This window comes from Mastomys coucha, unplaced genomic scaffold (assembly GCF_008632895.1).
Source record: "Mastomys coucha isolate ucsf_1 unplaced genomic scaffold, UCSF_Mcou_1 pScaffold3, whole genome shotgun sequence".
Classification (NCBI taxonomy): Eukaryota; Metazoa; Chordata; class Mammalia; order Rodentia; family Muridae; genus Mastomys; species Mastomys coucha.
Window position 1 is genome coordinate 64,849,754 of NW_022196909.1, and position 23,453 is coordinate 64,873,206.

A 23,453-nucleotide genomic window follows, 5' to 3' on the forward strand; every position below is an offset into this window, starting at 1 on the left:
AAAAAAAAGAGTTTATGACCTCTCAAGCCTACATATCAACAAAAGTGGGCTGTGAGAGAGGAGAGGAGAGAGGGAGACAGGAGGATGGGACACCAAGTGGGCTGTGAGGGAGGAGAGGAGAGAGGGAGACAGGAGGACGGGACACCAAGTGGGCTGTGAGGGAGGAGAGGAGAGAGGGAGACAGGAGGATGGGACACTAAGTGGGCTGTGAGGGAGGAGAGGAGAGAGGGAGACAGGAGGGAGACACTAAGTGGGCTGTGAGGGAGAGAGGAGAGAGGGAGACAGGAGGGAGACACTAAGTGGGCTGTGAGGGAGAGAGGAGAGAGGGAGACAGGAGGGAGACGCTAAGGTTTCTGTTTCTTCTCCTGTTGCTCGGGACTGGGTCCTGGGTCTTGCACGTGCTAGGCAAATGCTCTCCCACAGAGCTGTAGCCCAGCTCTTGGATTTTGAGACAATATAGCGTAGGCTATCCCTGATCCTCCTGCCTTAGCCTCCTGGGTGCTAGGATTACGGGATCTGCCATGACCCACCACTGACATTATGTTGTTTCTAGCATTCCTGCTCTGAGGCTCCTCCATTCCCAGCATTCCCACAGGAAACCAGCTGACTGGTTACAGCAAGACTCTTTCCTGCGTGATCAAAAGAAGCCCACCCACGAAGAGAGACCACCTTTGACTTTGCTTTGCCTATGGATCTACCTCACAGTGGAGACAGAGCCTGGCCTTGGGCCTGTTCACACTCTTCCCCCACAGGCCTGGGGTCTACCTCACCATGGAGACAGAGCCTGGCCTTGGGCCTGTTCACACTCTTCCCCCACAGGCCTGGGGTCTACCTCACAGTGGAGACAGAGCCTGGCCTTGGGCCTGTTCACACTCTTCCCCCCACAGGCCTGGTGCACTGTTGACCTCCCCCTCCCATCTTGATTTATAGAACCTTCTTTGGACACAACCTCTCTCAAGAACCTTCTCTAGTTCTTTTGGTTTCTCTGCAGCCCTCAGTGCCTCTCTTTGCTTGGGAAGGACAGATCCAGGCCGGCCCTGCTGTTCAGCAACCCCTGGTCCAGGCAGAGCCTTCACCCACCAGCTCAGCGTCTTCTTTGAAGGTGTGTCAGAAGCAGGTATCAGAAGACTATGAAGTGACCCTGAAACTGCAAAGAGCCTTGCACACTCAATCCTCATTTGCACATGTGTGCTTGTGACACTTGTGAGCCACTATCCAGTTAGGACAAGAAGACGCTGTGTCAGTGGCTCCAGCTTCCCGCTGCCATCACTTTAAAGCTGGGCCAATATTTGGGTGCAGTAATGGCTCCTGCTCCTGTGGCTTGCCCTGAAAGTCCAGAGAGGGCAAGAGGTCTGAACATTTTTGTGAATGAACATGCAGGCCATTCACTGTAGGGTTGGCTTCCACTCTCCTCTGGGAACAGGGAGTGCCTGAGGGCTCAGTCAGCCCAGACCTACCCCTAGGACAACAGCTGAGTCCCTGCCCCAAGGGAATTCAGGGGACACAGTCATTCTCACAGCCTCCTTTGCCTACTTGGCTGTGGGACTTGGAAACAGTTTGGTTAAGCCTTCCAACACTCTGCATCTGAAATGTTCTGTGGACTACAGTCAGTGATTTGCATACAGGCCGGCTGGCTGATGCATTGCAGGATAAGAGAGGGAAAACAGAATGCAGTACCCCAGGTTCAACCACACCAGAGAAGCACTCAGAGAACTCTGCAGAGCCCATGGAAGAGACAATCCGTCTTTCCATGGCTCTCAGAGCCTCTGTATGAGGATGACTGAGGGAGCGAACTGTGAACCACAGCATCCTTAGCAGAAGCTACAGGGGAGGGAACACAGCATCCTTAGCGGATTCTACAGGGGAGGGAACACAGCATCCTTAGCAGAAGCTACACAACCCAGAGAGGACGACTTTATTCTTTCCAAACTGTGGGACATAATAAGGGCTCTTCCCACTTCCAGTCACACTTTCTAGCCAGAAAGTTGCACTAATTTTAAACATTTGGTGGGAAAATAATATTAACACATTGTTCCTATGGGAGAAAAATCAGCTTGGTTTGCGTTAAACTCTAACATGTAGAGAGTATGAGTTTATTTCACTTGATGGGACAGTGGCAGTCAGACTAATTACAATCTTATCTGAAGACGTGTCTATTCGGCACAGGAGGAGGAGTTCTTATTTCACTCACATAATGGCCAGATACACAGTAATGACAGTAAGCCACAGGAGCCTGGGAATGCCTCCATCTCCTACCTGAATAGCAATGAATCAGAAAACCGACCCTTTTCCACTAGCAGTTACTAATTATCCACAGAGTTTTCATTAAACATATAGAATGAGCAGGTGTGATTATAACCAATTATTGAACGATCCTCAGACACTGGTGCCTATACACTCACATATACCATGAGTGGGAAAAGAAACTGCTGGGATAAGAGGGAAAATCAAGAGTTAAGTGAAATACAGCTAATGTCCTCCAGGGCTTAGATCCTATACAAATGCTGCATTCTGGAAGCACAAAGGCCAAGGAGCCCACAGAGCAGGGTCCGGCTTCCTGAACATCTGATGCAATGGGTCCACCCCACATTAGTCTTGTTTGGTTAGGGCCAAGGTTCTTATGGCTAGTTCACACATCAGCACACTGGAGGTAGCATATAGAGCCTCTCCCCCACAACTTCCCACACACCGGCAGCTACCTCAAGCAGCCAAGCTGTGATCATGTGTCCCCAGTGCTCCGGTCATTAGCAACTGCAGCTTCTAGGATGTCTCTAGCCAACTTTATTAGCGTATTGTTGGCAAAGAAGGTGGCCCTACTGATGTAGGCACTTATGTGACTCAGGAAAACACTGCATCCTCGCATCTATACATGTGTAAACACAAGCAAACCCATCTAAATAATCATCTAGATTATACCAAAGGAGAAAAGCCGCTCATGGTCCTAGTAAAATTATCTAAGTTTGACCCTTGGAGAGCTCATCTGGCTCTTGGTGTGGGGCTCCCGGCTCCTTCCAATGTGAGTGATTACTCCCAGAGCCTGGGAGCCTGAATGCTCAAAAGATGCAGACAGCAAAACGAAGGAAGAAAACAAACAACCCTTAAAGGAAATCTCATTTCTCCACCCTTCTGCAAAATTCCTCATAATGTAGCACTCTCTGCTGAGAGCTGACTCTCTGGCCTCTTCTCTGTGGCCTGTGTGTGAGGCTTTGGTCCCAACTCCTCCCACTGCCTCGGTCTCTCTCCTAAGCTTGGAGACTCCTGACCTGTCCCTGCATAGCCATATCACCAAGTAGTCCTCCCACCTCCCTTCTCAGCCTCAGCGCCTCCCTCATCCCTGGATCACGCAGGCAGCCTCTGCCACCTGTGCTTCAGCTCAGCTGCTTCCTCACAGCAACGCTCACCCACAGTGCCTACCCAGCTACTCATCAGGATCGTGATGAGTTTGTGCTCTGTGTCCCACACCAAGTTCTATTCCTGGCTCAAAGTTGACAATCGGCAAGGTTTACTAGAAAACTCAATCACTAGCTAGCTATTTGGACCTCAAGTGGCTGTTTGGACTTGTGTGGGTCAATTACAGTCAGTTTCCTTGTGACATGTCAAAAATGGTCTGCAGGTACCACTGTGGTTCCATTGATAAAGGCACTGAAAAATGCCCATTACCTAGTCACGTCAAAGCTTCCACAATGTCATTGTTCAGCATGTCACGCACATGCCTATGGTGGTGCCAGTCATAAAGAAGGATGCTCCTGTGAGTGAGCAGAGCATAATGCTCACTTACAAGAACTATTCCTCGTTTCTATGTCTACTATACTATACATTTTCCATCTTTAATTTAGAATGTACCCTCTACTCTCCCTCTGTGTGTATGTGTGCGCGCACACACACACACACACACACACACACACAAAGAGAGAGAGGAAATTTACGATAAAACACAGGGCAGTGGGAGATGTGGCTCAGTTTGGCTTAGAATGACCAAGATTCTCAGTTCAACCCCTAGTACAGAAACCAGACACAGTGATACATCCCATAATCCTAACACTATGGAGAAAAAGGCAAGGAGGATTAGAAGTTCAGGGCCATTCTCTGCTCCATAGTGACTTCGAGGCCAACTTAAACTACATAAGATTCTATCTCAAAACAACACAACAGTTGTGCGCTATCCCAGACCTGCCACAGTGCACAGGAATGCTGTAGGAGGGTCTGTGCATATAGGTTAATGCCATGACTCTCTGAAGGCCGCCTAGGGCCCATAGCAGCACACTGGTTACAAATGTCACATAGAATTCAGACAGTGCCTGCGATTGGGTGTGGAGATGCCCATGAGCACCTCCAACATAGAACAAGTTCAAAACCAAGCAGCACTTTAGGTTAGGTGGCAGGCAGTCCCTGCAGGCAGGCAATGTTTCCTGATACAATGACCCGCAACCCACTGGCTTGCTCCCAGGTTAGGAAGGGAAAGGACAACAAAAACCCCCGAGCAAGGGAGAGGTGGTGCTGGGAATTGGTTCAAAAGCTTTGTCTTAATTCGGCTCCCAAAAGCTGCTTTCAGACCTGAGGGTCCCTGCCCCCAGTTGGCTTTGATTGGTAATAAAGAACTGTTGTACAGCCATTGGTTGGGCAGGGAGATGGAGGAGGTGCTTTTATATTGTGAGAGCAAGGGACAGAGAGAGGGGAAGAGGAGGAGAATCGCCTTGACTTAGAGGCAGAGGGGTCAGATTTAAGAGCTGCAGGAGAGAAACCATCCAACAATGTGGGTGGAAAGGGAAAACAGCCATATTGGGGGATACCCGGAAGGCTGCAGGGCAGCGAAGATGAAATCTAAATTCAGAAGGTATTAAGCCAGGAGTACAGGAGGGGAGTGTTTGCTAGCCCAGGGAGCTTTAGAAGTGCCCAACCCCGACTGGAGCCAGAGCAGTTAACTAATTCATTGCAACAAGGTGGTGCCTGTGAGTCTGACCCATTCAAGGGTCTGAGTGTGTTCAGTAGTGAGCCTGTAGGCTTGTAGGCTGGGATCCAACTCCAGCACGAGAAGACAAGACACAGGGTTGCCCCAGCCTCAGCAGAAGAGCCGTCTGGTTCCAGAGTCATCTCTAGCTGTTCTCTTGGAGTGCGGCTAACCAGATACCCACCCTCCAGCACATCCATCTAGGTGCCTGCTCTGTGAGCTAGTTCTCTGGTCTCACTGTGGTGCTTACCTTCTTAATGAACTCTGGGATGAGCTTCTGGTCTGCCAGGTGCTCCAAGGAGGAGCAGTGATCCAATTCCAAGATGTAGCCTTCATGGTGAAGCTCGGCCTTCTGAGACCTGGAGAAACAGAGAATGAAATTCTCACCGTCTTCCTTTATAAAGGGAATCACAGGATAGTTAATGAAGCCTCCAAATCTTTCCCCAATGTAACCAACAAGACAACAGTACCCGGAAACAAGACAGGCACGAGTGCATGGACATGTACACTTGCACATATGTACGTGTGTACATATGTATCTCTATGCCACTGAAAGATCTCCTGGGCATGGGGATGATACCAGCATTTGGAGGCTAACACAGGAGGACTGAGGCTTTGTAGCCAGCCTGGAACCTCAAAGACAGGACACAGACAGAAAGAGGGACAAGAAAGAAGGAAAGAGGGAGAGGAAAGGTAGGAGGGGGAGGGGAGGAAGAGAAGGGGTCAGCTTAGAGTTGGTCTCTGTGTAAGACATCATCAAAGAGCGACAGGTACAGGCAATGTGACGTATACAGTAGACAAAACAATGACGTTTCGGTGGAGGGGGCTCATGTAACATGCCTCCATTGGTTTCCATCTTCTGGAAAAGTCTTAGCAACAGACACACATAGCCAATTGCAGAGGTGGCCGCTGGATGAGGAGGCCTCTGAGGGACAGATCCTGAGGCAACAATATGGGGCTGATTAAAAGTGAAGTCAGCGATTAACTCTGACATCTTCTTTTTCAATGAAGAAAACAAATTTAGAAGACAATTTTCAATGAAATTTAGGAAACATTTTCAACAAAGAAAACAAGTTTAGAAAATGAATTTGTAAGGCCACGAAAGGGCTCAACCCCTACCAAGGAAAAGCTGGCAACACCTACCAAAATAAAAGATAAATCAAAGACAGTCTGGGATGGGCCAGTGAGGTGGCTCAGAAAGGAAGCATCTGCTGCCAAGCTCAGTGAGATCCCGGGAACCCACATGCAGAAGGAGCAAGCTTACTTCCACAAGCTGTCTTCTGACTTCCACATATGTGTACAAGAGCATGCATGTATGTGTGTGTGCGTGCATGTGTGTGTATGTGTGTATGTAACAGAAATTAAAAGATTATAAGGCAACTCCAAGCAGAAATTCTGGAGAAGCAGAGTGTAATGAGGGTGGTCAGAGTTACAGGCATGAGCACAGAGGCTTGCCAGCATGCCTCTCACCCAACACACTGACGGCTGAGCTGGCTATTCCCCCATTCACACCGACCCTGACCCTGACACACAACTGGACCATCGATCAGGAGAAGCATGGGCAAGTCCCCACCAGAGAGAGAACCCACTCATTCACAGTCACCTCTCTGTGGACTTGTGTGTGGAAACATCATGCCATGGGGAGCCCCTGGAAGCTGCATGGCGTCAGGAGTTGAAGAAGTTTCTTAGGCCCTCCAGGCCTGAAGCAACATGATGTACAAGGTGTTGCCTATCCTAGGTGGCCGGCACAGGGCTCCTACCACATGCCCAGATGCTCTGCCCCAGCTGAGAATTTAGTGGCCTTCCTGGCAGGATGAGGCTGCCCTACCAGAGGCCTTTCAACACACACACACACACACACACACATACACACACACACACACACACACACACACAAACACACATACACACACACACACACAAACACACACACACATCATCATCATCATCACATACCACACACATATACCATTGCATACCACACACACACACACATGCATTCACATACTACACACATACAATCACCACACACATCATCATCATCATCATCATCATCACCACCACCACATACCACACACGTACACCATTGCATACCACACACACACACACATACGCAGCACAAACAGTACACAATTGTGAATTGATATTTGTTATGATAGTTTATAAATGAGGCTCCAAGGTTTCCACATACTATGAAAAACAAGTTATGCTTCCATTAACCACCTGAGTATGATTTACATAAAATTTAAAAGAGAAAAAATTAAATAGGCTTTGGTGTCCCCAGGTGTGAGACTGTGGTTCATGAAGGAACCTTCAACAGGTTATTTTTATGTCAGCGCTTCCTCTAGCACATCCTTTCTGAGGTAGTGTAATGTTTGAAATGTAAACGAATAAGCTGACCTCAAACCAGCCCAAAGCAGCCCATCTGGAATACACTGATTCTAACAGAACTGTCCAGCTCAGAACCCAGTCATCTTGCTTAAACACTTGGCCAGAGATTTAACCACGTTCCAACTTCTTCCCCTAGAAAACCTAAGTCAGAAAAGCCCAGACCTTTGAAAGAGACTTAGAGGAAACACACTGTCATCTGAGTTATGTGGCATTTCAAATGGCAGAGACTAAACAGGGGACGAGAGCTCTAGGAGATGTTTAGTCCTACTAGTCTGAGGAAGGGCCCTGAGCTCAACCCAAAACCCTTGTAGAAATCCAGGCTTGGCAGAGTTTATAATCCCAGCACCAGGGAGGCAGAGACAAGTGAACGCCATGCTGCCTAGCCAAATCATTACTCTCCAGTACCTACAAACGATAAACAGTTCTTTGAGTAATGTTGATCTCATCAAACACACACACACACACACACACACACACACACACAGAGAGACACGGGGTGGGGGGACTTAGGCATGCAAGTATCCCAGTTCTTGCACACGGGGAGCCTGACATCAGATACATATGGTTATTTATAAGTGGCCATCAGGTCTCAGCCCAGCATTGAGGGGAATACAAGGCAGGAACTTAAGCCGCATCACATCCACAGTCACGAACACAGAAACAAATGCAAGCAGGCTACTCACACACATGCTCTCAGCTACCTTCTCCTCTCCCAGTGCTCAGGAGCACCTGCCCGAGGACTGGTGCCAAGCACAATAGGCTAGCTCTTTCTATATCAGTCAAGGATCAAGAACCTGGCCAAGTAATTGCTTAACTGAGGAACTCTTCTCAGAAGACTTTAGGCTGTGTCAACAGTTAAAACTGCCAACACTGCAGAAATACGACAGACTTTTAGACAGCAAATACATCCTGCTGTGAGCTGCTTGGTGTGACATAATATCACAGAATACAACCATTTCAGCCCCTGAGGAGGAAAACATGGGGACACTCTGTTCTGAAATGCCCTCTCGGAGGGCAGGCCTGCTAAGGCAGCTGAGCAAGCACAGGCTAGGATGGTAACAAGTATGCTGTGTCCCTGGAAAACACCCTGGGATAAAGAAGTGGCTCCTAGTAGGAGCCTCCAGGAGCCAGGGTCTGGCCTCCGACAGAATCACAGTGTAATGGGACAGGTATTCAGTACAACCAGCTTCTAAGCAAGAAGCGATGACCAGAGTCTCCTGTCGTCATCCTGTGGGTGAGGAAGAGGCCATACATACTCTCAAAAGGCCATGTGGTCTTAGAAAGGGACAAGGGAAACACCTTCCCCTAGCCTGGAGCTCAGATGTCTGGACTTCTAGAACGGACAGAGAGATGTGGATTTAAACACAAGGAAAACAGAAGGTCACAATGTGTGTCCTTGTGTGGACATGGGACTGACATAGCCTCCCAGGTTGTTCCGTTTGAAAATTAATACCACATACATGGAAGCCTGGGGAAGTTCAGGGACACACTATGACATGCATTTATTATCTTCCAGGCCCAATCTTCATAAGTGGTCTTGCTGAGAAGGTGAAGGATTCAGAGTTAGCGAGAAAGGTGTCACATCTACCCCAAGCCTTGAGACCTTTTCCTCAAACTTCCTGGGCTTCAGTTGCTCTCAATGGTAGGTAGGACTGCGGTGAATATCGGTCTATTAGAAAGCCACGGGGACAGAATTATACGGACCTCCCAGAACAAAGAGAAAACAGAGCCCTTAGTCAAAAGAACAGAGAGGTTCTTAAAGGGCGCAGAGGTAATATGGCTTAATCATTTTAAAAGGACCCTCCCCTTCCAGCTTGAGGGGCAGCCTGGAGACTACTCAGTGGTCCAGTCAGTACATGCTAGCTTCCAAGCAGTCTGGTAATAGTGCGAAATAATAGGCTCTGACTGCTTTCCCAGTGGCATGTTTACAACAGCCAAGAGGCAGGTTGTAGGGTGTGAATGGAAGCAGCTGAGATCATTCCATCGGACTGTTGCCCTTAGAGGGATGAGTCGCATGGGGAATACGTTGGTTGGCACAGGCTTGGCAAGGGAAGACGACGAACAATTCAGTTCCCTCAATGGTAAATGTGATGTATCCAGATGACATCTACGTAGAAATGTCTGTCAGACTGTTGAAAATACATCCAAGTCTGATGCTAGGACTGTTTATCCAGCATTTGTAAAGCCCTGGGTTTAATCCTAACTGCTGAGTGAAGCAGGCATGGTGGTGCACACCTATAATCCACTCAGGAGGTGGAGTCAGGAAAACCAAACATTCTACGCCATACTCAACTGTAGCACAAGTCCAAGGCCAGCCTGAGCTACACAAGATTCAAACTTAGGAAGGAAGGAATGGAGGGAGGGAAAAAGGGAGGGAGAGAGAGGTTAAGAGAGAGGGAGGGATGCATACACTCTCCAAGTCAAGTGGCTGGAGATTTAAAGCTCATCAGCATCCACATGGTATTTAAAGCCTGAGACTAGCTGAGACCTTCCAGCATTCTGAGAACCCAGGAAAGCAAGGAAGGGATTACAGTAAGTCTACAGGAGGAGCAGTCTGAGGGACCACTTTGTGGACGTCCATTGAGGCAGCTTGTTGCTGAGGATGGGAGAAGCGACTCTGTCAGCTGCTTGCATGAAAGAGCTCAGCGTCCTCTCTCTAACTTGCATATTCTTCTGAAGAAATCCCAATTCAAGGTCCCAGGCAGGGCTGAAGGTCTTCATGTGCCTTTAATATCTGGGCATCCTATTAGGTTGACAGGCCACAAAGATACTACAGCCGACTGGTTCAAGACACCTGGGGTCCTTTAGAGACAAATATGCTTCGGGATTGTATCCTAGAAGCAACCTCGGGGAAACCGAAGGGAGCACTCCGGTCTGTCCCCGCTTGGGCCTCTCATGTGCTTGGCACTGGAGAGTACAGGGTGTCTAACTTCAGCCACTACAAAGGCGTCCTCACAGCTTGGGAATGACCCTCTTTAGGCCATTAAAAACACACTTTTCTAAGTAAATCCTGTTACTATATGTTGCAGTAAATATTTGAAGTGATTGCAGGCAAAATAGGGAAGCCCTGAATTCTTACAAAGTAAGAATAACTTGTAAGCTGAGCTCATTTGGGTCTTGGAGGCGGGGGAGGGAATCTAATCTAAAGCTACTTAAAAAAATCTTTAAAAATGACAACTATTCCTTTAAGTAATAAACACATGACAGAGAGCTATGATACTCATGACTTTTAAATAATAAATGTGTAACAGATCTCACGGTGGTATCTTAATCTTAGATGTCATGACTTAAGTCATTTCAAATATGAGTCCAAGTTATTCATTCCTCTTTTCCTAAGAAAGCAGGCAAAGCTTACATTTTAGCCATAAAAAGAAGAATGAGAAGTTGTGCAGCTCGCCAGCAGAGCTATCTTTGCTCTGTTTAGAAATAAGAAGAAGAAGCAGAGACAAGAACCAACTTAGACTGGAGCACTTCCCCAGCCAGATAAAAAGTTATTAGTAAATGTCAGCTGTCAAAAGCAAATTCTTTATCCCTGGGAAAAAGGAAGAGAGGTTAACACTCACCCATTCCAGCCAATCCTTTTTTGTCTTTCTTCCTCCAAAACGCCACAGGTTAAATCAGAAAGGTCAAAATAGCTATTTTTGGTTTTGTTTTTTAAATAGTAGAGAAAGAATGAGCCAGCTATCGATCTGTGCTGGTTATTTCTTGTCGACTTGACACAAGCTAGAATCTGAAAGGAGAGAACCTCAATTGAAAAAAAATGTCTCTATCTGAGTGCCCTGTGGGCAGTTCTGCCAGGACATTTTTTGATTAATGACTGATGTGGGAAGGCCTAGACCACTTCGGGCAGTGCTACCCTGGTCATGTGGGCCTGGGTGATATAAGACGCAGGCTGAGTGAGCAGTGAGGAGCAAGCCACTTGGAGTTGGTGGCACCAAATCGGATACTGCCCTTAGTAGAAGCACAGTGCAAGGTTGGAGTGATGGCTTAGGAAGTTAAGAACATTCACTGCCCTGGCAGAAAACTTGGGTTTAATTCCCAGCATCGAACTCCAGCTCTAAGGGATTGTCCAATGCCTCTGGTCTCTACACACATCTGCTCTCCGTGTACAAACAGGCAGAGGCAGGCTCACACTCATGCATGAGTGCGCGCGCGCACACACACACACACACACATTTACAGAAAATAAAAATATTAAAACTAAAATAAACTGTATTTGAACAGAAGTATGAAGCTTATTTCTACTGCCTGGGATCAGGAAGTGCTTCCTGAATGAAGGAGCGGATGAGCAGCGTCTTTAAGGCTGTTTGGAGATTAGTCACAGGGCCACAGAGGATGGAAATTGGTGAAGTTATGGCTAGAAAACAAGCAGATGGAACACGATGGAAACACGAGTCGGTTTGGCAATGCTCCATGATCACAGGCATGCTTGTTACACAGCTGTACCTGTAGTGGGTAGCAGATACATGGATTAACACATTCATGGGTTAGAATGAACACTGGCGAAGGCTGCCATTGGCACCTAAAGCAGTGAATGGGGAACAAATGGAACTTCCCCTCGTCCCAACAGGAGATGGCATCAGATTAAGCTGGTGGCACAGTGCAATGATGCAGCAACAATGAAAGATTTTCAAGGAGAGAGTGGTTAGTGAGAGAGAAATCTTAGGCACTTCTTCACCCTGTCTTTGGTGGCTTGTGGGAGGATAATAAATCAAGATGTTACTAAGGTAATTCTGGAATAATTAGAAAAAAAGAGGATTTTCTGTAATTTGTATAATCTTTAAAAAATGAAAAAAAACCTACAACTATGAAATGAGAGCAATGGAGTTCAAAGTTCCCCTGACACTGATTACACCAAAGGTTAAACATGCTCGAGAGGAAAAAGAATGGCTGGATCTTTAAGGAAAGCAGCTACAGGAGCATCAGGGGCCCAGGAGGAAGCGGGAAGGACAATGTCCCTGCCAGGCTACTGTCCTGTCTGATGTCCCCTGCCCCTGCCACCAGCAGATACTTATTTCTGTCAAAAAGGTTTGGTCTCTATAGGAACATCCTGGAAATGAAGACACTGTCACCACACACTCTCAGGGAGCTGTGTGCTGCCACGTGAGCATCTGTTACAGGGGAACATCAACATACTACACCATTACTGTACAGAAAACCTTGCCACATCCTGTCTCAGAGCTCACAGTCAGGGCATCTCTCTGCTAGACAAACCACCTAACAACTAACAACTAGTTTAAGGCCTTTGTTGTTGGCCCCAAAAGGCCAAAAACGTAAATGATGGCCCTTAACCTCAAACCTCGGGGAGACAGGAAGAAGAGGAAGAGCCATAGGCAGAGGCCTGCTCTCTTGGACTCCTGCAGCCTCTCACAAAAGACACGTAGAAAATGAAAAGAACTAACGTCCCTAATAACTCATAATTAATGGCATTTTATCAGGAACACAACATTGAGTAAAATCAAATCTTCCTGACATTTGCCGGTTCAGAAAAAGTCCCACATCTGCACTCGTGAATAGCAAGGATGGCTCTACCAGCCAGTGGTCCCCGGGAGTTTTTATGCGCCACAGTCAGCTGAGTGACAGGAAGTCTTGCTTTGCATATAATTAGTTTCCAGGTTCAAGACTGCTGCTATTTCTGCTTTTCTAGTTTCTCCTACCTCTAAATCTCAGCACCTGCCTGAGATGGGGCAGGGGACAAAAACCCTCTACATCTGCAGCAACCAATGAGGTCACTACAGAAATGTGCTCAGCGCAACTCAGAGTGGAGTTTGCATTTTAAAGTCCCATCAGCCCCAGGGCTGAAGAGATGGCGCTGGTGGTAAGAATACCTGCTGCTCGTGCTGAGTACCTGGGTTCCAAGTTCCCAGCACCCATGTGGTAGCTCACAGCCTTCCATAACCCCAGTTCCAGGGGACCCCGAACCCTCTTCTAGCTTCCACAGACCCCACACATACATGCAGTGTACAAACATACATGTAAGCAAGACACTCATAAAGTTGTTTTTAAAAATCAGGCACAACCAACTTTGATTCAAATGTGTATGTGTGTTTAGCTCTGTCCTTACACTTGAATGTACCCATCATTCATCTGGAATCTACCAAAATGTAGATGCTGTTTCTACATCAGAGCAGGGCCTGAGAACCTGAACTCTCGAAGGAACTTCCTGGAGATGCTGGCCCTGGACTGGAGATGCTGGCCCTGGACTGGAGATGCTGGCCCTGGACTGGAGATGCTGGTCATGGACTGGAGATGCTGGCCCTGGATTGTAGATGTTCACCCTGGACTGGAGATGCTAGCCCTGGACTGGAGATGCTGGTCATGGACTGGAGATGCTGGCCCTGGACTGGAGATGCTGACACTTCTGGCCCATGAGCCACACTCTGAGCAGCAACCCTCTTCCTTGGAAACCACAAGTCGGACCCTGAGGCTGCCTTTGGGTTCACCGTCTCTACATGATTTTAGCCACACCTCCTTTAAGGAAAAGCTTGTAAAACCACAGTAATGTCTCACATATGCCATAAGGCACACAAATAAGCCATTAGAACGCCGAGGGGATGAGAAACAAGTGGAATAAACATTATCCTTGGTGGGCACGGGAAGCCTGCATTACTAAAGCTACCATCTCAAGACACAAATGTCCACTTGAAATGAGGCTCCTTCTTAAATATAATGGAAGGCCATGTACGTTTCTAAAAGTCTTTTCAGTAATTCTAAGTTTCTTCAAGTTAGATCTCAATAGATTTGGTACTTTAACTCACTCTGTGTCCCCTGCCCCCCAAAAAACCTCTTATGAATATTAAGGGCTGAGGTAGCCATTTCTCTGTGTGTCTGGGGATGGGTGACTAGAACAGTGCTATATTCTCAATCTGCAATCATGTCACGGGACTTCTAAAGCTACGTGTATATTTTATGAGTTATTTGACATTTTTATACATTATTTTATATATTATACATTTTATATGTATCATTGTACTTTATTCATATGTATCGCACATACGTATCGCACACTCCTTCCCTCCCCCCAACTATTTCTCCCTTCCTGCTGGTTTCTTTTCCCCTGTAACGTCTCATACACACACGCACATACACACACACACACACACACACACACACACACACACACGTGCACGCGCACCACACACACACACACACACACGCACGCACACACACACACGCACACACATGCACACATGTACACACACACGCACATACACACGCGCACACACACACGCACACACGTCCACACACACATATTTAAGTCTACATTTCGTACATAAGAGAAAACACGAAGTGGTTTAGAGTGTTCAGTCCTCCCGCAGAGGATCCAAGGTCAGTTCCCAGCATGCACATCAGGTTGCTCGCCTCTGCCTGTAACTTTAGCTCCGGGCACTCTAACACCTCTATCCAATGTAGGTACTCACCCCTACTGCACGCATACACAATGATATTTGCTATTAATTGTAAATTTTAATAAACCTTTTTAAACAAGAGAACATGAGATATTCTGTCTTCCCTCCCTCACCCTACCATAATAGGCTATTTCAGTTGAAATAATTCACAGACCAACTTTTCGGAAGTCTCAGCTCAAAGTGTTCCTCTGAACACAGCCATTTCTAGAGGGCCTTCTTGCTCCACACAGGATGAGCAGTTTGCCTCTGACACCAGGACACCTTCAACTTAATCAGTGCTCCAATGGCAGAGACTACTGACTCAATTCTCTCCTAAATTTTATGAAAATAACTATAAAAAATAGTCTCTGCTCCCCCTCTGTGCTGGGTGGGTCTTTTCCACATGTCACTACTGCTGACCTAGCACAGACATCTCAAAATGACTTCAAAACTCTAAGCAAGTTACTTCTAACAATAATATTGAACCCCATGTTCTTGAAAATATAAGGCGAAAATTATCCTCAAATTACTATGCTAATGTAATTATAGTTTCAGTGGGTTTTACTGTGACCTACAGAAAATCACTCTTGGCTTCATATAAAACAAAAGGAAAAAAAAAAAAGAACAAAAGTGACCACAATCCTGAAGAATTGCTCTCTTACTACTATACATGCTATAAATTTATTGTAGTTATTTAATATGATATAAGGGTTGGGGATGTACATCAGGTAGAGAATGTATTCGGCAAGCGGGAGGCTCTGGGTCTGATCCCCAGCAAGGGCAAAAGATACTGCAGAACTCAATAAATAAAGGAAAGAAACAGGAGAGAATCTTAGGGCTCGAGAGACAGCGTGGGGGTTATGAGCAGGAGGACATAAGTTCAGTTTCCAGAGCCCATGTTGGAGAGCTCATGACCACCTGTAACTTCAGCTCCTAGGGACATCTGATGCCCTCTTCTGACCTCCATAGGTATCTGTAGTCACATGCATATATCCATTCCCAGACACAGATACACACACACACACACACACACACACACACACACACACACACAGAGGTGCATGCACACAATCAAACATAAGTCTCTTTTAAAAATCAGGAACACATTAAGACATATATGGAAAGCCTAACCATAAATAACATGCCATTTCATTCAGTGCTAAAATTAGGTCAGTATAGTAAATGTTTTTGGCTATGTTGGCTTCCTATAAAAAATAAAGGTAGAGATCTGCCTTGCACGTAACTCTAACTCAGGCATTCTAAACTGGAAGCAGTCTTGTTCACCAGCAGATGTCTGGCCATGTCTTGGAGGCATCTGTGACCACCACAAGTATGGGATGGGAATGAGTTAGCACCAACAGGTAGATGTCAAGAATGCCCTCTGAGGCACAGGCAGTGCCGCTCAATGATCTGATCCAAAATGTCAAACATCAAGATTGAATAACTCTACCCTAACACACAACCCCCAATCCTGCTGACACACGTAATTGATAAAAGAGCAACAGTCTTAACAGTAGACAGTCATCGAGAATTTTTGCTCCTACACTCAACCTGCACAAGTGGTCCTTCTGGGCTTGTCCTTCATCTCATCCTCAGGAATAAAGACAATGCTGTACAGAAATGCCATGTGCAAGGGCTCTGCAGTAGTGAGCTGCTCGCGGACACTGACAAAGACAGTGAAGTCATACAAACACGTCTTCAGTAGGCAAGTAGGTTTTTCATTTCCAGTATGACCTGGGTTAGTGAGCACAGAATTCTGGGGACTTAAGCAACATGGGTTTAAGAATGAACATGCCAAAGGATGTACACGCATCCTAAACTTCCCTCTGCAGAGACAATCTCACCTCCTTCTCCTCTCAATTAAAAACAAAACAAAAAGGCAACTAGGTTCTCAAGACACAGAAGGCACCTCACCAGCACACGTTCATTTAGACAAAGTGGAGAGACAACAATTCATTCGGCCCCAACGCTATCCCCTGCAGAAAGTGACCAGACCCTGGCAGCCAGAGGTGTGAACATCTCAGAAGCTCTGAACAGTCTGTGCCAGCAGTCCCGTGTGGAGACGGCCTGGGGATGAGTGTGGCCTCTGCTCTCATAGTCCCTCCACAGAGACAAACCATGCTACACACCTGGAGTTATTCCCGAAATTCCCCAAGGCCACTTCCACAAGCCCCAGGGCCTGTGAGGCAAAGGTGGTGTCTTTTTACATTGAGAGTCTTAGGTGCCCTCCCGTGTGAGCTTCACCCATGCCACCTCAGTACTGAAAAGCCATCAATAAGTCCTGCTTTGCTTTTCTGTGATATAAAGCAGAAAGTTGGTAATAAGGTAAAAATAGTAATGACTTTTTGCTACAAATGGTATACGTATGACATCTCAGCTGAACACATGACAGTGTCTTCAACCAATATCACAACAAAAATAACCATCATGAAGATACACTGAGAATTAATTATGACACTTAGTACACACAGGACTCTGAGTACTTAGTACACAAAGGTCTCAGACCCTCAGAAACAGATGTTGTATGAATATGAGTTTCTAATTTGGATTTTTAAGTCTTTGTAGCCGTGTTAAGTTCCAGCTCATGGTACATGAAAAGGAAGGAAATGAAATGATAAATCTCCCTAGATCATATTTATAGCATTTACATCTATGCAAAAAAGGTTGTATCTTTCAACCATTTCAAGTACTATATAAAACACTGGCATAGACTAGAAGGACATTTATCATATTGAGATCTACAGGACATGGAAATCACTAACAATGTCCTCATATGCGTCTGAAAGTTATTTCTCACCCGCTTCCTATTGTATCCTTCTTGAAAATTTAAAATTTAATTAGTACTAATATTTAATTAGTACTACCACCTGTGAAGTCCATCACATTGTCAAAGAGGAGGAAAAATTTATATAAAAAGTAAAAAGTGTGTCAGGAAGATTTAAAGTAAGACCATCTGAATTCTTAAATTTAGTATAAGTAAGACATACAAGTCCAAAACACTTTATTGAAAGTATTTGCATCTGAATGACTGTTCTGTATGCATACAGCCATCAAAATTGTGTCTCCGTGTCCCTCTGGCCCCCTTCAATGCCACAGCATAAGTCTCCCTCCTAGAGAACGCACTGTTTGAAGAGTGGGTGCCTTGTAGGAGGAAGGGGCATTATTTTATTTAAAAGCAGACGCAGAAGCTACAGAGCACTGTGGTATTCATATATATTTTAACATCAACAGGAAACTCAAAGAAAGGCAGAGCTCCTGCGTCGCGTGGAGACTGCCTTCGCACTCTTCTCTGCTCCTCTGCAATACTTGTGGGGAAACACTGGAAAGCACTCCAATGCTAATTTTACAAAAATAAAAATAAATTGGGAAAGACCCAAGCAACCAGGGCCAGCTCGGAGACCAGGGGAGATGCGTCTCCATGCAAACAAACATGTCTCTTCTCTTTTCTCCACTGTAGACAAAGGCTGACACTCTGGAGGAAGAGGATGAAAAAGTGGAGCAAGACATTTAGGGGTGTGGATTGGAAAAAACTCTTTCCCCTGGAGGACATGGCTCGATGCTAGCATATTAAGGAAAGTGCAAACACAATAATTAACAAGGAATCCTGCGATTTCAACACACCAGAAAGGGTGTTGCTCCTGAGGGGACCAGGGAAATAAGAAGAATAAATTAGAGTAGGCTGGGTGATACTGAAGAGCTCCCGGGGGGTTGTGAAGGGGCAGCAGAGAGTTAATCAGGCTTGACACACACCTTGGGAAGCTGAGGAACCAGTGGGCACCCTTCCTATTTCTGAATCCACAATAATGAACTCCACTGAACAGACAACTACTTATTTATTCTCTGCTCAGGTTGCAGAATCAAGCTTCTGGTTTCCTGGGTTTCTCCGCTGTCTGGAAGCCTGCCTGCTGCTGTGGCTTCCCGGCAGAGTAACACGTGTCAATCACCATCAAGCCCACGTCGACTCTCTCTTCCCCTGGTGTGAGTCTAACAATCAGCGAGCTCCACGCTGATCCCCAGCCTCGAGCATGAACATTTTCTAGGGCACACTTTGGTAGATGCTTTCGCCCTCTGCGCGTTTCCCTTGATTATGAAGCCTCTTTCCAGAAGCCCTATAATTCTCCCAAGAGTTGAAGTAATTGGTAAAAATTAGAGATGAAGGGACATGGAGTCCACTTAAAGGGGACACTTGCAGCTATAATTTTTAAAAGAATTTTCCTTTTAGTTCCAATATAATTCTGCACTTTTCCAATTTTGCCCTTTTCAAATGCCAAAGAATATGTTCCTGTTATCTTGTGGGCCATGAAAAAGGCAGCGTAATGCATTCATGCTCCACTTAAGGTCTACAAAGCATTCCCTTCCTGGGAAGGGCAGCCTTTAGACGCTTCTCTTAAAAACTGGAAAAGAATACATAAACACTTCTACTGCAAATCAGTTATTCTTGCCTATGAAAGGTAGGGGTGCGTGTGTGCGTGTGCATGTGTGCGTGTGCGTGTGTGTGTGTGTGTGCGCGCGTGTGCGTGTGTGTGTGCATTGCGTGTGTGTGTGCATGTGTGTGCATTTGTGTGCATGTGCGTGTGTGTGTGTGTGCATGTGTGTGTGTGTGTGTTGGGCACACATGCACACACTCATGCATACATTCTGTTATCTTCAGTCCATGCTATGAGGCTGTATTATCAGGATATCATCCCACTATTGGCAAATAACAAACCAAATACTGAGCAATTCATAATTTATTTATTATTTTTTAGTGAAGAATTGTAGCTAAACTTCAAGGCATGACTTTAATATTTGAATCTTTCAAAAATTGATTATTATTTTTCTATTTCCTGTATTGAGTGTTTTTCTGGTACGTATGTAAGTGCCCTGTGCACATGCCTGGATCCTGGACAAGGGGCTGGATCTCCCTGGAATTGGACTTAAGTACGCTTTTGAGAGGACATGGGAGAGGCTGGGAACCACACCTGGTTCTTCTACAGGAGTAGCAAGGCACTTTTAACTACTGAGCCATCGCTTTAGCCCCTGCTGTTCTTTAGAAAACAACAACAAAAAAAAGATTTATTTTTAAATTTTTATTTAAGTGTATATGTACTATATGCTACATGACTGCAGTGCCACTGCATGTCAGAAGAGGGCGCCATATCCCCTGCAACACTGGAGTTCCAGGTGGTTGACGGTCACTCAGCATGGGTGCTGGAACCTACTATGGGTCTTCTGGAATATCAGTAAGACATCCACTTAACCACTGAGCCATCTCTCTAGCAATGAAGGCATAGTTTTATCAGACTCTATTTAATGAAAACTGTTGGGCAATACTCCTGGTACTCAAAGGAGTGATGAGATTCCAGTAATGAGGGGGATTCAGCAAGGGGGAAGGGAGAAGCCAACAGGTAAAATACAACCACTGAATTCTGAAAAACCCAAAGTCTACTGTGTCTGAAAGGGAGAACAAGCCCCTACAAGGTATATCTCAGTTAGGGTTTCTATTGCTGTGAAGAGACATCATGGCCACAGCAGCTCATATAAAGAAAAACTTAATTGGGGCTGATTTACAATGTCATGGGATTAATCCATTACTGTTATGGCAGCATGCAGACAGACATGGTGCCTGAGAAGGAACTGAGACAGTTCTACATCTCCATCTGCAGGCAGCAGGAGACTGTGCTACTCTGGGTGTAGCTTGAGCATATGAGATTTCAAAGCCCACCTCCCACAGTGACACAGTTCCTTAAACAAGGCCACGCCTTCTCCAACAAGACCACACCTAATAGTGTCACTCCCTATGCCACAAGCCTTCAAACACATGAATCTAATCATATCACCAAAAGGTCCATGTTCAACATGCTACAGTAACACAGTGCAGAAATCTCTGTGGACACAAGACAGTAGCCAGAAGGGTGTGTTAAAAGCAACATTCGAAAAAGAAAGGTTTTCACATAAAAATCCAAATTTCTGGATTTTCATGCAGATAATAAGTGTACAAGAGGTGTTAATGACAGCACAGGTCAAGGCCCTAGGTCTCTCCTCACTCAGAGGACCTGGCCCCTGTAAGCATCTGCATTGGCAAGCCTTGTCTTAGACGGGACTTCAGCATTTTTAGACTTTGCCACGAGAGGAGACACGAGGAGTGAGGGGTTGAGCATTTACTGAGATTTTCTCCTGGAAACCGAGCAACAAGAAGCCCAAAGAACAGCCTTTCTCAGCATCACTTGATCCTGGGTGGCAGGGCTGGCTCACCAGGAATCCCTGTGCTCCTAAGGACTTGGGAGGACAGCTTGCTGATGGGTCTGAGAGGAAAGACGCCTCAGATTCCATCGCGTGGCTGATTTAGTACGAAACTGCTCACTACAGATACCGGCAGCCAACTGCACCTTTTCCAAGGGAATGTTGGAGTAGTCTGGCAGAGTGGGAGCATGGCAGCCTAGGCCGGGCCAGGGATGGAGCAGGATTCAGCCAGCCTTGTTCCAGCTCCAGTCTCCAGCCTCTTCCTCTTCTCTGTGGTCTACACTCTGCTTTCTCAGGCTTCAGGCTGTCCTGAGACAGGCTCTTTGCCTGAAAGGTCCTATCCCCTATGGCTGTCCCTGTTCAAATCTGCCCATCTCTCCAGATACAGAGCTAACAAAGAGCTCTGGGCCTCCATTTCAAAGTGGCTCCCCACTGACAAATCCTGCCAAAGATGCAAGTGGAGAGCCCATGCAAGGTAAGTTTCTTAAGGCCTAGTAGGAATCTCTTTAGAGTCATCGTTACACAGTAAAATTACACAACACACATTTATTTTTAAAACTCATTTTCTAAGGATGTTTGTTACATAAAACAATGTTAGTTATCTCAGTCAACAGACAGATGGGCCACAGAACGGTCTCCAAGGGAAGAAGGGAGTTCCCACAGATAGCTGCCTTTCTATTGACAAGCATTGCACCACCCCAGAGAGGATTGCACTATAAAACCAAACCAGCTGAGGTTTCCCAAAGGCTTCACTGTAGGAAAACTGTACTCCAATCTAGTACCGAAGGAAAGCTCACTGGCCATGTAGAAGCCCTTGGCAGTACTGCGTTTCATAGAAACTTGAAGAAATTACCGATTTTGACTAGATGCATGTTGTGCTGTCTGCATCAATGTTAGCTCTCCTGTGAGCTTCATGACCCTAGGACAAAGGGTAGCTCCCTACCAAATGCCCCGTCCCTGTTCCATGCTAGGTATGACTCAGAATTGGAACCCCAGTAGCTTCATCAATGACGAAAACCCTATCAATACAATGAACTAGCTCAAAAAGAGCTCTGCTTATGAACTAAATAATACAGTGGCTGGGAACCGGAGCACCATAGTACATTTCTGCATCCACAATTCTAAACACACAAAACATGACACTTCAACAACCAACCAATGTCCAAAATCTTTGGCTACTCACTCTATGGAAAACCTCACAGAAAAAAAAAAAAAGGTAACTTCACTACACCTAGAACTCAGACAAAATATATTGTGTGGTTTTTTTTTAAAAAGGAGACACTAAGTGGTCGTAAGAAAGAATTAAGGAAGAGAGGAACAGTCTTCTCACTTATTCAAGATCGCATGTTCAGCTATTCATGCTGGAGTCACTTTCTCACGAACAATCAGCAAAGGTACGCAGTTTGAGCTGCCGTCTTAAAATAGAATGGTAGTTAACATGTGTTTCAAAAGAAAAGATATGAAAAAGGTTTTGAGGATTTGAGTGAAATCCATCAAGTGCTGGAGTTCAGAGGCACTGCCACTGGGCCGAGCACTGCTTTTAGGGGGACTTGGCAACGATTTTAGTTTGTGGAGATGTTCTCCGGTTACCCACATGGCACTACAGAGCATTTCCACATGAGACCTAAATAAACTCTCCCCATCTCATGTTCAGTATTCCTGTGTGCCCAGAAGTGACACCCAGGACCCAGCAAGAGGGATCAGCAGCTAAAAGCTGCCAAGTCAGTAACTGGAGTATGAGTCCTGGAACCCACACGGTGGAAGAAGAGAACCAAGTCCTTCGAACTCTCTCCCCTCCATGGGTGCATACACACAGACATACACACAGATAATAAAGACAAAATTCAAACTCTCTCCCCTCCACGGGTGCATACACACAGACGTACACACAGATAATAAAGACAAAATCATTTTAAATCTAAGGAAACAAAGCCCAGGCGAAAATGTAGCTTCTCTTTTAGCAGGAGAGTGACAAGAGAGACATGTCATGAGAATTTTATCCACCAGACTGTTGGTCCCTGGGAAGCAAGTGCTCTATCTAACTTAGCCCTCTACTTCTCTACCAGGGAACAATGTCTTAAGGAGACACTGGGACCCTGTTTTATCGTGCTTTGCAGGGTTTACAAACCCAGAAGTTTGTGGCGGCCCTGCTGGGCCCACTTACTGACATCATTTTCCTAACAGTTTAGATAATCATTAGCACCTTTTAGCAATAAACTACATTTTAAACTGAAAGAAAAAACATAATGCTAATCTAAGCTTACTAAGAATATTACACAGTGTATAGATAGCTGCTATATGCACTGGGAAGCAAAAAAAGTGACTTGCTTTATTTGTGATGTCTGTCACAATGGCCTAGACATAAACAAACAACATCTATGGTAATCTCACAACCTTAATAGGTATCTGTAGATGATGGATGGATGGATGGATGGATGGATGGATGGATGGATGGATGGGTAGATGGGTGGATGGGTGGATGGATGGATGGATGGGTGGGTGGG

At 45.9% G+C, this 23,453-nt stretch overlaps 1 protein-coding gene across 3 annotated transcripts in view; it reads right to left on the bottom strand.

Moving 5' to 3' along the window:
• Rftn1 (raftlin, lipid raft linker 1) overlaps positions 1-23,453 on the bottom strand; it is a 200,699-nt gene that overhangs the window by 85,675 nt on the left and 91,571 nt on the right. For all 3 annotated transcript variants that reach the window (XM_031348247.1, XM_031348248.1, XM_031348249.1), the window contains exon 4: positions 5,199-5,307. In XM_031348247.1, the coding sequence (XP_031204107.1) occupies positions 5,199-5,307 (109 nt within the window). The remainder of the gene's footprint in view (positions 1-5,198; positions 5,308-23,453) is intronic.